Source organism: Trichoplusia ni, chromosome 4, assembly GCF_003590095.1.
Source record: "Trichoplusia ni isolate ovarian cell line Hi5 chromosome 4, tn1, whole genome shotgun sequence".
NCBI classification, from domain to species: Eukaryota; Metazoa; Arthropoda; class Insecta; order Lepidoptera; family Noctuidae; genus Trichoplusia; species Trichoplusia ni.
Window position 1 is genome coordinate 13,278,082 of NC_039481.1, and position 15,607 is coordinate 13,293,688.

General features: G+C 35.8%; 1 protein-coding gene across 1 annotated transcript in view; it reads left to right on the forward strand.

Annotated features, from left to right (window-relative positions):
• The first annotated feature begins 14,589 nt into the window (after positions 1-14,589).
• The window catches only part of LOC113493103 (transcription factor SOX-21-like), a 39,573-nt gene continuing 38,555 nt past the window's right edge, over positions 14,590-15,607 (forward strand). Inside the window, exon 1 of the mRNA XM_026870923.1 lies at positions 14,590-14,890. Within this exon, the coding sequence (XP_026726724.1) occupies positions 14,886-14,890 (5 nt within the window). The 5' untranslated portion in view covers positions 14,590-14,885. The remainder of the gene's footprint in view (positions 14,891-15,607) is intronic.

Here is a 15,607-nt window from a genome sequence, read left to right on the forward strand (position 1 = left end):
AGATATGCATGCACTTAATAAAAATATATTAAACAAAAACTGTAATACGCAAAATCAGAAATTATTTCAACCCTCTACTTAAACCGGTAAAAATGACACTTATAAGAGGACCTACTTACAAATTATAAATAAGCATTCTAACTAGAATTAATGTTCATATGTATGGATATTAGGCCTTTTATAAAAGGTGTAACAGTCCGATAAATTCATCATAATTATTATTATTAGCCAACAGGGCCAAAATATTTGTCTGTTACATGAATGTCAGTAAGTCTAAGTAAATATTGATTAATGCAATTTTCCTAGGTTCTGGGATAAACCTTTGTTCAAGGTGGGAAAAATTAGAGACAAAAACTACTATTAGCTTTCCTTGTTATTTTGCAGCTTAGGGTTAACTAGTAACGGTCATATTAAACCGTCTAGATTTCAACAGCTTTGGAGTTTGTGTGTATTAAAATAAAATTTTACAGGGACTTCTGTTAATACTATTAAATATGTTTGCGTTCATTTATATTCAATACACAACTGTTACTATTAATCGATATTGTGAATGTGATAAATATTTCATACCCTGTCCTTACAAATTGCTCTTGCAATGAAAAGGATCAGAAAACTATATCTTCCACTCGATTTATTAAAACTGACATAAGTTACGCCCACTTAAACCCTAACGTGGTGCAAATTTACTAATAGTTACCCCTTTATGCAATTCTGATATCACTATCTCTCTCTGTCCTATGTGATTGAAGAGAGAGGTGAGTACATCCCTAAAAGCAATAAAGTTGTCAGCGCATAGTCACAAATTTGACGTTTATTGCGAAATTATACTGGAACGCTTCCTATTAAGTTTTTGTTGATCTGTATTATTGATGTAATAGTCGTTTGTTATTTATTATGTCTGCTTTTTAACGTTTGATTTTCGTTAGAAAACATATCGTGCTTTCGGATCTTCTTATAGTATAGTAATACTCCTTTTAAGCAATATCTTTTTCCTCCTGTTCGAATGCTCTTCTTATAACTGCGGTTTAAGAATCAGCGTTATAAAGAATTCTCTGACGATCTGAAGCCACTATTTATCATAAGACTAAATAATAAAAACCCAGTTTAAACCAAAACTTAGCCATCGGAACGAAGAACTGCTAAACATTGTAACGGTGAGGGCCGCACAGGTAGGCTGTGCGGACCGTTAACCAATTAGGGAGAAAGAAAACCAGAGGTAGATCTCCAAAAAGGTCTTTAATGGAACTAGGTCCGGCTAGGTCGCGGGTTTGTGGCACAGGTAATTAAGTCCTCGCTTTTATATGAGTGAGGGGGTACCGTCCCTGGGGGGTCCACGTAGGGTGCCCGGTGAGCTGTCTGAAGCTGGCTGAAGCTGCACGGAAGCTAGCTGAAGCTGCACGGAAGCTGGCTGAAGATGGCTGAGCGGCCCGGTGAGCGGGCAGAGGCTGGCTGAGCGGCACGGAAGCTGGATGAGCGGCCCGGGAGCTGGCTGAAGCTGCCCAGAAGCTGGGGTCGCTGGCGTGACAACGGCCGCGGCCACCAGTAGGTGCTTAGCCGCCGGCTGGAGAGCGGGACCCGCAGAAGGTAGTGGGACGGCGGTAACCCGTAGGGTGACCCCTGGAAGCGTGCATAGAGGTGCGTAGGTTAGCGGTGCCGAAGATGTTGGCCCGCATGCGATGTGGATGCTCCCCTAGTGGTCCCCAGGGCAGCACAGAGGCAGGGAAAGGGAAAGCTCACACATCGCAGCGGTTTACAAGGCAGATGGGTGCAATGACACGTGCTCAAGGCTGATGCAAATAAGTGCTTACACTATCCAGAGCTCATTTTAGCCTTTAAAGGGGTGGCAGGAGGCTAGTAACAGCTGAAGGCACACTGAGTATTCACTTAACACTATTGAGAACAAGGGCAATGCAGCCCGCATGCATGGGATAACCTAAGACCGCGTGGTCGGTCAAGGCAAGCGAAACAGAACAAGCAGAATGGGATTAAATATGTGAAAATTAATATGAAGTAGGTTATCCCGTACACGGCACACACTTAGTTTAGCAATATACATAGAAACTCACCCAAGATTGGGGTATAATTACACCTTAGGAGTCGTGGCAGCAGCCGCCAGTTATGGCGATCGAGAGGGAATGTCACGTAGCCTCTCACATCTTGACGTTTAGGCACTAGGGTGGACCACTGCCGCCGCGTCCATGGACAATTAGTAAGTTGGCCATAGACGCGACGTTACAACATGAGCATAATAGTGCCTAACCCTTTCAAAGAAACTACTTCTCTTGTATCTCATCCCAGATCTATGTTTTCTTTTTCTAAACACTTTTTTGCCATCAACATTTTTTCTCTAAGTTAAACATATAAACAATCAAGTATCAGAAAATACATAGGAATGGTAGTTAACTACGGTTAACCATTCCAAACTGAGATTAACAAACCCTGTTAACTGTTATACTATCTTAAACCGAGATCAGAGTTAATGTCAACGTAACTTGTATTTAACTGGACTTTCATATTATGATCACATGTCAAAAGGTTAAAAAAAAAATATGGGTTTGTTTAAACTATCTGGAATTGTGCGTGATAAATGTTGTATGAGAAAATGTCAAGTACTAGTGTGAAAAATCATTTGATGATGACGTCGTTACGCCTGACGCCTACAGTATTAACTACGCTTTGTCTTAACTACGAGTAAGTACTGTTTACGATAGGACCTCTAGTATTCTTCTGTAGTAATCAGTGCCACAGAACGAATTTATCATTGAATAGCTAACACATTGGCTAAGTTACTCAGTGCAGGCTGCATAATTGCCAAACCGAAAAGTCGTATTAAAAATGGGGATGTCAAATAGATGAATATGATAACGCAGTTATGCTGTTTCCTAGTATTCTATAAAAAAATAATCAAAAAAAGACTATTCCAAAGTTCAAAGCCGCTACCAGAATGATAAACTTTCTTTAATTAAAATTTATGTGAAAATTATACGAAAATCAATTACTAAAAACTCTAAAGCTTATAAAACAAAAAACTAACGACTTTCACTAGTTAAATTAGTACCTAATATAAAAATACGATACGATATAAATTGAATCTATTAGTAAATTGGACTAAATAGGTAGCGTGGTTTTAATATTCATTGAAAATTTAATGTGGTGATCATTTCCAACGCGTCGTCGTAATATATGGGGCCGCTTAAAAGTGGACTTATTTTATTAATGTCTGTGATTAAGTAGCTCGATGGTAGGTGGTATGTTACCAGAAAGCTCTGTTTATAATATTGCACTTCATTTTATTTCATTTCAAATACGTTTCTCCATTTCGTACATGACACAAATCCGTCCTTACTCATGTACCCTTATTTCAATCATTCACGTCAAACTAATTAGATAAATACGTCATAAACTGTTCTAAATGATCTCAGAAATCTGTTATTTGCTTTTAGTCGGTTTTAACCGAGTAAATGAAAATTTCAAGATTAATCTGTTATATGAGGCTTGAGAACAGATAGGTACATTCACATGTGAACTGTATTTTTTGAAGTAGTCTATAAAAGTATTGAACGAACGGGCTTTAACTAAACCCAGCTATAATATAATGTTCTGTTAAGTATGATAATGTGAACGCAGCATTAAGCTCTGTTCACACTTTCGCTACCAGCTGATCTCTTAGTTTCTCTTACGGTACATCTTAAGCATACAGCCTAATAACATTTATGGCATGTTAACGAGGCAACATAACTAAAGATTAGCGTTTATGTAATTTGGGATTAAGGGCCGTTAATACCACTCCGAGGTGTTAATAACCTTATTTCGTGGTTTGTTTGTAAAGCGGTTGTATATTACTTTCTAAATGCTTTTTAAAATTCAGCGTTATTTTTTTCATAATAATAATATTTATTTATTTGCTTGAATGTAGGTTTACAATAAGTTGGTTACAAGTGTGTAGGATCCATGTACATTCGGCCATTAGTGCATGGCAACAAACAAATAGAGTTAGTTACTTTGGTGTGCTCTTTTGTAAGGTACTGGCTGAAAACAATTTAGGATGTTCTGGGTAAATTTCGTTTGGTCTTACAAGAAAAAAAATGGCAAATAATACGAAAACCGTTGTTGAGTATGTATGACTTTTTTTGGCAATAAACACGCTTTGACACGGATTGGTACTTGTAGAACACAATACACGATTTTATTAAAAAAGAAGGATTCTCTCATCCTTTTCTTAACACAGAAATACTAAAAATCACCGAAATTGTCTTCTCAATTCATCGATTTTTGCACAATAGACAAGTAAGGAATTGAGGACAGATGCGATTGTGCGACAACGACAAACGAAAAAAAATCGCAAACAAAAAAAATCGATTCACAGTTCTTGTCTTTGTATTCCCCCAATCGCAGTTATATTAAATTTAAAACCCTTTTTAAATACAATTGAATGATATTTATTGCGTTTTTTTTCTATCGATTCCACCGAGTAATGCTCCAGATACTGACAATTGTTATCGAAGGTATAAGGGTGCGTTATGGGTAACTTGAGGTCATACTTACTCACACCCCTTAACTTCCTGTTAAGATTCTAGGGCTGTCACAAACTATACCAAAGTTTACGAAGCTGAATTTGTTTTAAATTAAATTTAAAAATCATTTTTAAAGTGACAAGTAAATGGGAATTAAATAAAATTAGGTTCTGTCTAGTCAACCACACCACAAACTATAGAATATTACCACGCAACAATAGGTACTTTATTTCAGATAGTAGACACTAAACAGGAGAATCATAGTGTAAATAAAGTCAAAGTTAACTGATGAAATCTGACCAATTCAAGAAGAAAATAATCTTCTTAAATTCGATTAACTTATCCGAGACTTACAGGAACTATTCCAAAGCAAATTCCTTTAAAAGCCCGTTTACACTTTTATAACCTAAAAAATAGACCGCCACAATTTTAATAACGTCGTTTTAATAAAAATATTTTACGACCTTCTTTGTATTAATATTAGGTTTATTAGTGAAAACGAATTTAAACCGGTTAAACATTTAACTATGGCATAAATCAAAACAGCTTTGATTAATTATTCCTGATACGAATAACACATTCACTTTTGATATAAAAAACGAATATAAATAAGATATTAAAACAGTTTGTTTTGGGAGAAACCAATTTCTATTAATAGAAATTTTTTAATTTTAATATGCCATTTTATTAGAAAAATACTAAAATGTTCTTCACATCCGTTTACTTCACTTATAGCACAGCTTATAGTCTAAGATCTCTTTAATTATTTGGTCGTATTAACGAAATTAATTTTTAATGTTACTGATATTTGTACTAATTAAAAAATGACTTATGTAACTCCTAAAAGAAATCCAAATTTCAAATTAAAAGCTCTTTAGTATTTAGCAATACATTTTTAATCCTATATCATTATTTATCAATATAACATTCTTGCCAACCCTAGCCTCAAACGTAATTCGCAAGTACAGTAATTCCGCGACAGGTCACATCGATCGCCCGTGAGAATGCGCGCGCGCAGCTGACGGAGACACCCGAAACGAACCGATGACAGCCGATGACACGCTTTGTGTTACATAGCAATATTGTTTATTTCGTAAATGGGTTCTGATTCTTCTGATTATTAGCTATGTAAGGCACAATGGACTGGTAATGAAATAAAAATAGAGTTGAGAATATTGATAACTTCTTAGGCAGGGATGAGCTTGCAATAGAAAAGTAATTTGTAATCCCAAGTCAGGTTTTGAGATTGGACTACCATCAAAGAAGAGACTGAAATAACAGTGTTGTTACTTATTAGAGATATCCTCAGGTTCTGTTTGAAAGGCACGCTAATTTTTATTCCATATTTAAAGGAGAAATAAGGAACCCTACTACTAAGGCACCGTTGTCTGTCCGTCTGTCTGTGACCAGATTGTATCTCATGAACCGTGATAGCTACACAGTTGAATTTTTCATTATTTTTTTGAAGTTGATTACACATTTCTTGCAAATTCGTTTTTCTTCAGCTTATTTGAACGGAATTTGAGTTTCGCGAGTCCGACCATTAAACAGTTTTATCCCCTTATCCCTTAGTTAACCTCCAGAATGACACAGGCGCTTCCGGAGGACCGATCTAGTTCCAAATACACCCATAATATTAAATACAAGTGTTCGTCAAAGGCTTACCACCATTCTAACACCATTGTCAACCACTCGGCTACAACTATTTATAATATCTACTTACCCACTTCCGTTCGCGGCGTTATACTAATCGCATACAATGACTTTCTCGTTATTGCCTTAATTCTTTCCTAAATCCTTTGACAGATAAAATTCAAGCCTAATCAAGTTTATCATAGAGTTTAAATTTCTTTGAGGAATGACTGGATGCGTTTTGTTCCTAGTTAATTGAATTTGTACCTTATTATAAGGGGATGGAGTTTAATTCAGGTTGAACGCGAAGGTTTTGATTTTAAGTTTTTTTCAATCTTTCCAGTTTTTCAATAGGGTTTGTATTTATTATATTTGGAATTAAGTAGTTCCGTCAATACTTTTTAATTTAGATGTAACTGAGGGCTTATCTTATTGAGTTCCAATGCTACAATAGTCACGTGGATGGTATTTCGGTAGTGTGACACTCAGAAGGAAAAAGGTCCAAGGTTCGATTTAAAAAAATGGCATGAAATAATATTTTCAGACACTTCCTTGGGATATTGGGTATGTTGTAAATAAATATATGTAAATAAATATATGTAATTAATTAATACAAAAACCTATTATCTTGAGAAGTAGGTTTGACTTCGTATATTTTGTTTGGTCTGTGTTTCAAAAAAAAAAAAGTAAAATTGGAATAAAATTAAATTAAACTTCGGCCTACTGTCTCATCCTCTCAAATTTGATTTTAAAACTCCTTTCGTTAACGTAGCTATATTTCTTCCCAAAAAAAACATAAGAACTTAACTAGTCTAAGTACCATTTCAAAGATGAATATTCACACACAAAAGTGTACAGCTGTAGATTCCGGTAACAATACGCAACACCATGTATACCACCAAAGCTGCCGATACAAACAAAACCTATGGGAATCTTTAACGAAAATCGGACATCGATAATCCTCCCAATGAACGAGGACTTTCACCAACTTATCAAGCTTTAACTCACTCGATATTCAACCCTATTCCCCAAGTAATACAGACGACAATGATTGCTAAGTAAAGTTGGTACCACCAAAAGCTCAGTGTTACATGACAAACTTACTTAATACAGTCGTTAAAATGTATTTAGCGCTGAAATGAACCTTAGACACACGTAATAAGGATTAAACGTTTAAATTTGGAAGAACATCGAACAAACCAGTAGCCACCCGTCAATGAATGCAATCCCGCAAATCTGCATTCAAAATTAGATTGTTATCTGTTAATGTGGCCGGTTCCACAATATCCGGTTTGTACCGGTTATTGTCAGCAAATACTTCTGTAAATAAAATCGGGATTAACTAAAGAAAGTGCTTACGTTTGCTATAATGAAGTGCTTAATCTTCGGTTAATTGAATTGTGAGTTAAGTGGTGTCATCTGCCCCTTTCGGCCCATTCACCTTTCTACATAATAAGTAGAAAAGTTTATTGAATAACATTCTGAAAGTCGGAAGTCTACACGTATAAGGACGTCCTATTCATTAAGATTTTGAGATGTCTAAAGATTTTATCTTACCAATCTCACGGCTGGTTACCGTTTTATGTTTGAGTGGACACTTAATTTATGTTTCGACAATGCCTGCGACTAATCGTCTGATGAATAGCTTTTATAAAGCTACGTGCTAGGCTGAAGGTATTTGCCCGTTTATGGACAGATGGAAGTTTATTGTAATGAGAGACCATAGAATACAGAAAACGCTGTTATTTATTTACTTAGCAACAGTTACTTCGAAGTAATGAGAATTTGTCTCTGTTGGATAGGCTTATAAATTAAGGTGATGGTTTTCTAAGAAAAGGGTGTCATACTATGCTAACTGCTGATCTAAAAATATGATGTGAAAACATTAAATATTTAGTACTAACCAATTTTCAAAGCCATATTCTGAAAAGCACCTTACTTAAGTAATGATCTGGTGTTTCAGTTTTACGAGGAGCGGTCATTAGGTACCAGGGGCACATGAGTTAGTAGGAGCTCTTACGTAAGTGTGGCCGGTTCAGGTGACGTCACGGGGTAACGAACCGCTGCCAGATAATAACCTACTTACTGGCTTGTAGGATGCGAAGTGTTCTTCTTGATTAAATATTAGTCATATTATCTTGTTCTCAGATATTCTAAATCATCATCATCCGCCCGTCTCAGTTCTTTGCTAGACATAAGGTCTACTTCATCCCTATGCTTTTCCCATGCTCTATTTCATAAAGTAATTATATATTCCTGTACTACTCAGCCACATAAAATTATCAAGCGTACATGATGGGATAATTCACGACATTACCAGTTTATAGTTGTGACTCTTTTTTTTAAGGCGGGGGAATCCTCATGAGCACTCGCTTCTTCAGGGGAGGGAACGTTTAGAGCCAGACTCACTACTGACTAAACCTGAACCGCCGTGCTACGTCATCCGCGATCTCGGCTATGCGTTGCTATTCTTCATAATAACTGTGACCCTACCTCGGGTTTTACTAAATATCCACGTATGTTTGCTTACAAGATCAGCATACATACATAGGTACATATAACAGGTTTCGTTGATACAGTTTTCTGCTAGATTTAACTCTTCATAATGAAACGCATTTACTGTTTGATTTTTATCACTACACCTAAACCAATAGCCGAAGAATGAAGGTCTACTGATGGCATTGCTACACGATTTTGTACTTTAAGAAGTTGGGTGTTAAGTTTGTTTTTTGGAATGCTGTTTTCGAATAGGTGAAAAAAATGTCTCATTATTACATTTATTAGCGCTTTTTTATCAACGTTTGGTCCAAGTTACTGGCTGAAGATCATACTATCTTCAGCCAGTAACTTAGCCATACTGAATATGTTTGATGGTTAGTTCTTTTTACTTAACTTTAATTATATTTCCGGTCGTTGTGGTTCTATGCATGGATTTATAAAAACGAGGTGCAGTTTACATCCCAATGTGACTCCTTCAAAGTTATATGTACCTTCTTAATTATTATACGTTACCACTGACAAATGGTGATGGAAATCGTGAGAAGTAGTGAGGGTATTCTAGATATTCTAATCCGAAATCGCCAACCGCAATGAGCTAGCATGGTGATCAACGCTCTACCCTTACCTATACGGGAAGAGGCTTGCGCCCAGCTGTATGACGCAAATAGGCTAGCATTGTTATTTATTTTGATGTTTAATTTAGTTGTCTAAAGAAAATAAATAGTATTACTTAAAAGCTCGCCATAGGAACAGCCAACAAATTTCAGTTCATGCCAACCTCTCGCCAATTGCACCATTCACCTTAATTTCGCACATCCAAATGATCAGCACAGATTAAGTCCCAGGTCTTGCGCTCGATCGAGTGCGAATGCCCACTCGATGCAAGGGTCCACATCCTTATTGTCCCAGAAAAAACGTGATGTCAACACGAACATACACCATTGTCTGTGCGGTGAACGAATTAGTGACGAGCAGTTGTGGGCTTTCGATCGCTAAAACTGGCAATTGTGAGAATTGGATTATGTTGATGCCATATTGGAGTGCAGTAGAGCATTTTGTGGTATTTCGTATTCATTTGTTTGTATCTTAGACGTAAAAAATAATTGAATTGCGTGCAATTATTTATTTAATAGGGTTTTATGGGTTCTTCTCTTAACTGTACGCTACTTAGTTGATCGATTTATAATGTGAACAATAGGTAGAGTCAATATTGTTTTTTTGGAAAGTTGTCTAGTACTTATACTTAATTTAAAGTAAAATAAATTACAAAAAGTTGTGCTCTAGAGGAGCATAGAGCACAACTAGGTACTTGTAAATTTTCCTTTCTTACACTTTTTAAAACACGCTCCAAAATGTTCTCATTCTTATAAAGCATAAAAGTATGCATCTACTCAACGAATACTTTTAACTGAACTTCTCAATCACAGACAGAAATCGTGCAGCTGACATAACAAACAATAACAACAGCAGATCAAACAATAAAAATTATCTCACCCCCAAAAAGACGAGTCGATAAGTACCATCAATCGAATCAATCAGACGCACGTCCACTCGTAGTCGTAACGATAGATAGGTAATCGATAATCGCGATTACTCGATGCTGTTTAATCGAGTTGAAATTAGTGTATGTAAAAGGGTTCAAAAGACGAAACAAAGGGTTCATAATAATATGATTCAGTCACTACATACTAGGTATATAGGGATTTTAGAACAGGAGCTTTTTAAGTAGGTACATATCTATAATATATTAGACTCTAGAGTCGAGAACATTTAATTTAGATTTTTAAAGCTCTTTTTAAGTTCGTTTTCCTACATAATTTTGTCTTACATTGTGTATAATGTAAGATTACACATTCTTAAATGCTAATTATATTCACCCGCAATAAATTTCACACAAAACGACATTCTAATACTTTTTGTATTATAACAAACGTCTTCAATTGATCTTAGGCGTGATAATCCAATTTAACCGTATCACGCACTTATTTAAATATCAATATATCAGTTGTAACAACGGATCAATCACTTTGACATTTTGTTTGATTCCTACTATCCCGTATTCTCCTAGTTTTGCATAAGAAAGCTTCAATCCATCAAAAATACGAACTCGAAAAAAACGTTACTAAATTTGAAAATAGAGCGATCCGTTCACGCCCGTTCATGCACAAAGGAACCATCGTGCAATATCGATTTAAAATTTGTAAAAAATCGTATTAGCATGAAAATATCGATAAAACGGATCTGTTCGTTACACAATGCGTAACAAATACGCGAAATTGTATCCTTTGTAAGCCAAATGTATTAACATATGACATTGTGTCATGTGCATAGGCTGTACACCGATATGCTAATGATATTTTATTGTGATCGGTGTGGTGAATCGCTTACGCGTTGATATTATTTGTTATTACGCGATTTTACGGTAAATCTGATAGGTTTATGTCTGGCAATGCCCTGATGCGTATAATTTTCTATGGATAAACTTTCTGAAAATGGTATTTATAAAATATTTTAAGTTGCAATGCTAGTTTTCTGACATTTATTGTTTCATGGGAAATGAAATAAGGAATAATTTAAGTTGTTTCCATATTAATTTATAAAATAACTTATATGTTTGTGGTGTTACATTTCTGTTATTGACATAGTTTGGTAAATATATAAGTATATTCACCAATGAAATATGTATGCAGTTTACAAAATATACATTTGATACTGTAATAAAACTCTGCAGTTTCAAAAAAGCTCTGCATAATTTGCCTATTATCCGAAGAGAATCGCCCATTCCTAAATTAAGTATTTATATCAATTCGCCAATAAATACATTTGTAACGGTCTGTTGAGTTCCGTTGTCAATCCAACGATATGATTTAAATCACAGTAGCTAAAGCAATAAAAATAACAAAGCTACCTGCATTTACACATGTTACGAAATCTGCATACATGTTGTTATACCCCAGTCATATGTAAAAATCATTTATCGACATTTTAAAATCCTTTATCAACGGCACATGTACACTGCGTCACGAATTGCTGAATAGATTTTTTATTGCCAATAAAATGTGTTCGTACTTAATTTGCGTATGTTGCATTGTAGACCGCACATTGTGCGTACACGTCACTCCGTCGCCGCCCTTAGGGCGCGACCCGCTGCCCTCGTGTCGCCAACATTTCACACAACGTAACAATTCAATTATCGAACGCTTTCATTGTGTCATATTCATAATTTTAAACGGCCTTCCATTTTTCGGTGGCCATGTCGATTTCTAGACAAACCCTCATTTGAATTTGAAGTAAACGTATGACATTTCTGATATTTTTTTGGACCTGGAAGGGACGTCTTATATCAGTTACGAATTTGCATGAAACTGGGTATTGTAGTAATATTGGATCATATCATAAGTGATAGACATATGCTAATCCTTACGGATTTTTTATCGATCCTTAGCTGTTGCAAGTTATTGCTTTCTTTAGTTCGCTTCGATGTTATTCTTTAATCCAGCTACCGTTATGATTTCTATTGATGTTTAAATTTTACCTTTATGTGTATCGATTCTTGACCTTAAAATATTCCAACGGACGTTTAACTTGGAAATCGATATGATATTATATTTTTTAAGTTTATGCATCGTGTGAAATGATGTGAAAAGAATGATTTTGATTCAGTTGCAAATTGAGTCTGACAATGCATAAGTATCGGCTTGGAAACGGTTATTTTAACAATGGATCTGTCCTGATAGACCTAGGGCGTTTAAGTAAGCATTTGCTGAATGCTTACCTTTATACTATCTGATAACATGTTTATAAGACTGGGAGGAGGTTGGTTCCTTTAATGATAATTGATGTTTTGACTGCACGGATAGCCGAGTGGTTGAGGCCACGCTAAAACCACTGTACGCGTCGTGTCGCGGGTTGGATCCCCGCGTATTTGTGTGATCCACGAATGCTTGTTCTGGGTGTCTTTGTGCATCTGATTTGTATGTTTGTGAAACACCCGCGAAACAAGGATAAAATACCTTAGTGCGGGAGTCGTTCAAAAAAAAATAACAAATTGACCAGGCTGCACTGGCTGTGGTTCCCTGCTTCCCGCATGGGCTAAGAAAATGTTATAACAAAGCCTTTCTGAAAGAACCAAATGATTCGTTAAATCCATGTTTGCAAGAATATTACTCTTTGAAACGTTAGTGTAAAAGAATGACAAAAAGGAGTAAAATATGTGACTAAGAGTTGTGAGATTGTCTAGTAAGTAATGAGATAGGAAATTTGTTTTCTTAAAGGTATTCCTGAAAGGAATTTACATGGCTTATTTCTGCTTAGATACTAAGTAAATTACATATAAAGAACTTACTTACATAAAAAGCTTGGATGTTAATAACAGCAATGGGGAAGTACTAATACTTGTTGGATCTTATTGGTGTTTGCTATCGAAATAACCCTTTAGATTAGGCAATTATACTTTATGTAAACAGAAAATGTATGTGATTGTAATTTGACGGGCCTATTGGTCTAGTGGTTAGTGACCCTGACTGCTATACCGGAGGTCGTGGGTTCGATTCCCGCCCAAGACAAATGTTGTGTGATGAGCATGATCATTTGTTCTGGTGTCTGGGTGTAATTTATCTTTAATACCTATGTATGTATTTAGAAATATATAAGTAAGTTTATCAGTTGTCTGGTTACCATAACACAAGCTCTGCTTAGCTTGGGATCAGATAACCGTGCGTGAGTAGTCCCAGGATATAATATAATATAATAAAAAAAAATCTAATAAGATATCATTACCGATGCGAATTGTAGATTTACTTAAAGATATGCCTGAAAACTTTCATTTGGAATGATAGTAGATCACATATAGATTTATACCTAGGTGTATTTTGTATTTATCGAAGGACAAAAGATAAGGACTTATTAACACTTTAAAACTGACTGGTTTGTCAGTAAGTAATAAATGTAGTAACTAAGTAAATTATAAACTTTTGTCAACATCCAAATTCATAGCGTCACAGCGACATTTCGTTTATTTAATCCTAATGTTACATCACACATAAGAATGCTTGAAGCTATTATGAAACGAACTTAAAATATTTCTCTAAGTATTTATTTAGAAGAAGTTTGTTATTAATTCATAATACATATTAATGCTTTTCTTTTCATAACTTGTGACCTAAGAAACGTATTTTCTTCTAAGACATAAATCTTGTTTGACTTTACACCACAGCTTTGTTCAGATTGATATAATAGCCCATTTGATCAATTACCGCTACATAAATATAATTTACAGGGTCGGCGTTTGACCCCACCATTGACTATTTGTCATAATATTAGGTATCTATAATTTGTTAAATAGCCATAATAAATTGTTAGCATTTTCAACATGACGTTTATTTCCAACTGTCATCAGATTAATAAATAAGCTTTGGTAATTTCTTTTTAAAAATAATACAGGTGATGCAATTGTAAAAATAGAAATTGTTATTGTTTTAACATTTAAAATATTTTATTTAACACCTACAAGTTTAGGCAAGAACAGAACACGTTTCTTCAAAACAAATACAGTATAACACGCCCGCCTTGTTATCTTAGTGAGCTGTACCAATAACGAAATAACGCTAAGTGGCCATTGAGTGTCTCAGGTGAAACGACCGCGGCTGGCTGTCATACGAATTTATTCTTGTTTCATACACCAACTCATCATAAACAAAAAGACAACGCATCAGAGTGAGACCGTGGAGCAGAGCGCGCGCAACCAATTTGCATTGTACGCCCGGCTAGTAAACGTTTAAAATTCTTATTTCGAACTGTTGGTCTCGTTCTGCATAATAACATCCGTAAGGCAATGGCAGTTGCTTCGCCAATGGCGGGGCGCGACGCGCACTCGTGGGCGTAGTGGAGCGCGCCGATTGGTCCGCTCGCTCGGGTTTATCACTCGATTTGTCGGTAGCGGCGTCACCGCAGTCGCGGTGCGCGATTGTCGATTGTCGCCATTGTGTCGAGCGAGCGACGGACGCGCGGAGCTCGTGCTTGTTTGATTCGCAACACGCGATACGATAACGCAAATCGAGTAAATCGATCGTGTAATAACAGTTACGTACACAATGATAACAGTTGTTAATTGATAATTTGTTTAAACTTATTTACATTTGAGATTTGTGTGTGTAGTGCCGGCGGGACTGAGTTTTTTACACGTGATTAAAAGGCTTCATCGTGGATCTGGAATTACACCAACGTGCCAGCGGTCACTTTATGAGGTAAACATAGTTGAGATAATAAAAACTTTTGAATGGCTGATCTCCGTCGCATGCTCGCTTGAGGTCGACTTCTGCCGTTGGTCGATGAACTTGTAACAAATCGATTTGTTTTGCTGTTTGTTCCACGACTGTTGTAGTTTCCTGTGTTTTTTGTTTAGTTTAATGAGTGAAAATACCCTCGAGACTTCACTCAGCGTAGTAGATCAAGTTCATTGAGTTTGTGTGTTATTCTTTCAACTTCTTGTTACGCCTTATGCACGTATATTCTGATTTTATGATTATACCTCCTAAATTATCCTACCTCTTATTTATTTGTACATGCATAATAAATTTTAAAGCAGTAGAAAACGTACACAGGTTTTCACGTAGGTATCATCAATTTGGTTGTCTATGCATGCCACCCCTCTTCGTATGTTAATTTAATTCAGGGCGTGTCTATACTCATCTATAGTTATTTATTTTGTTTGCCTGCTTCATATATTATTATGCAGCACGCGTCTTATTTATTCAATGTTTTTACCTACCTACCTAGCTATAAAAGTTATTCACCTTTACGCAGATGAGTTATGTAAACAGGTAACGGAAATCTCGATCTCTTCTTTTCAATTTTGTGTCAAGCGTATTATAAATCATGAAGTACTTATATTATTAAATTGATTTGATTATAATTAAACGTATTGGTTATAAATATCTAATATGACAATATGATTGTGTAAC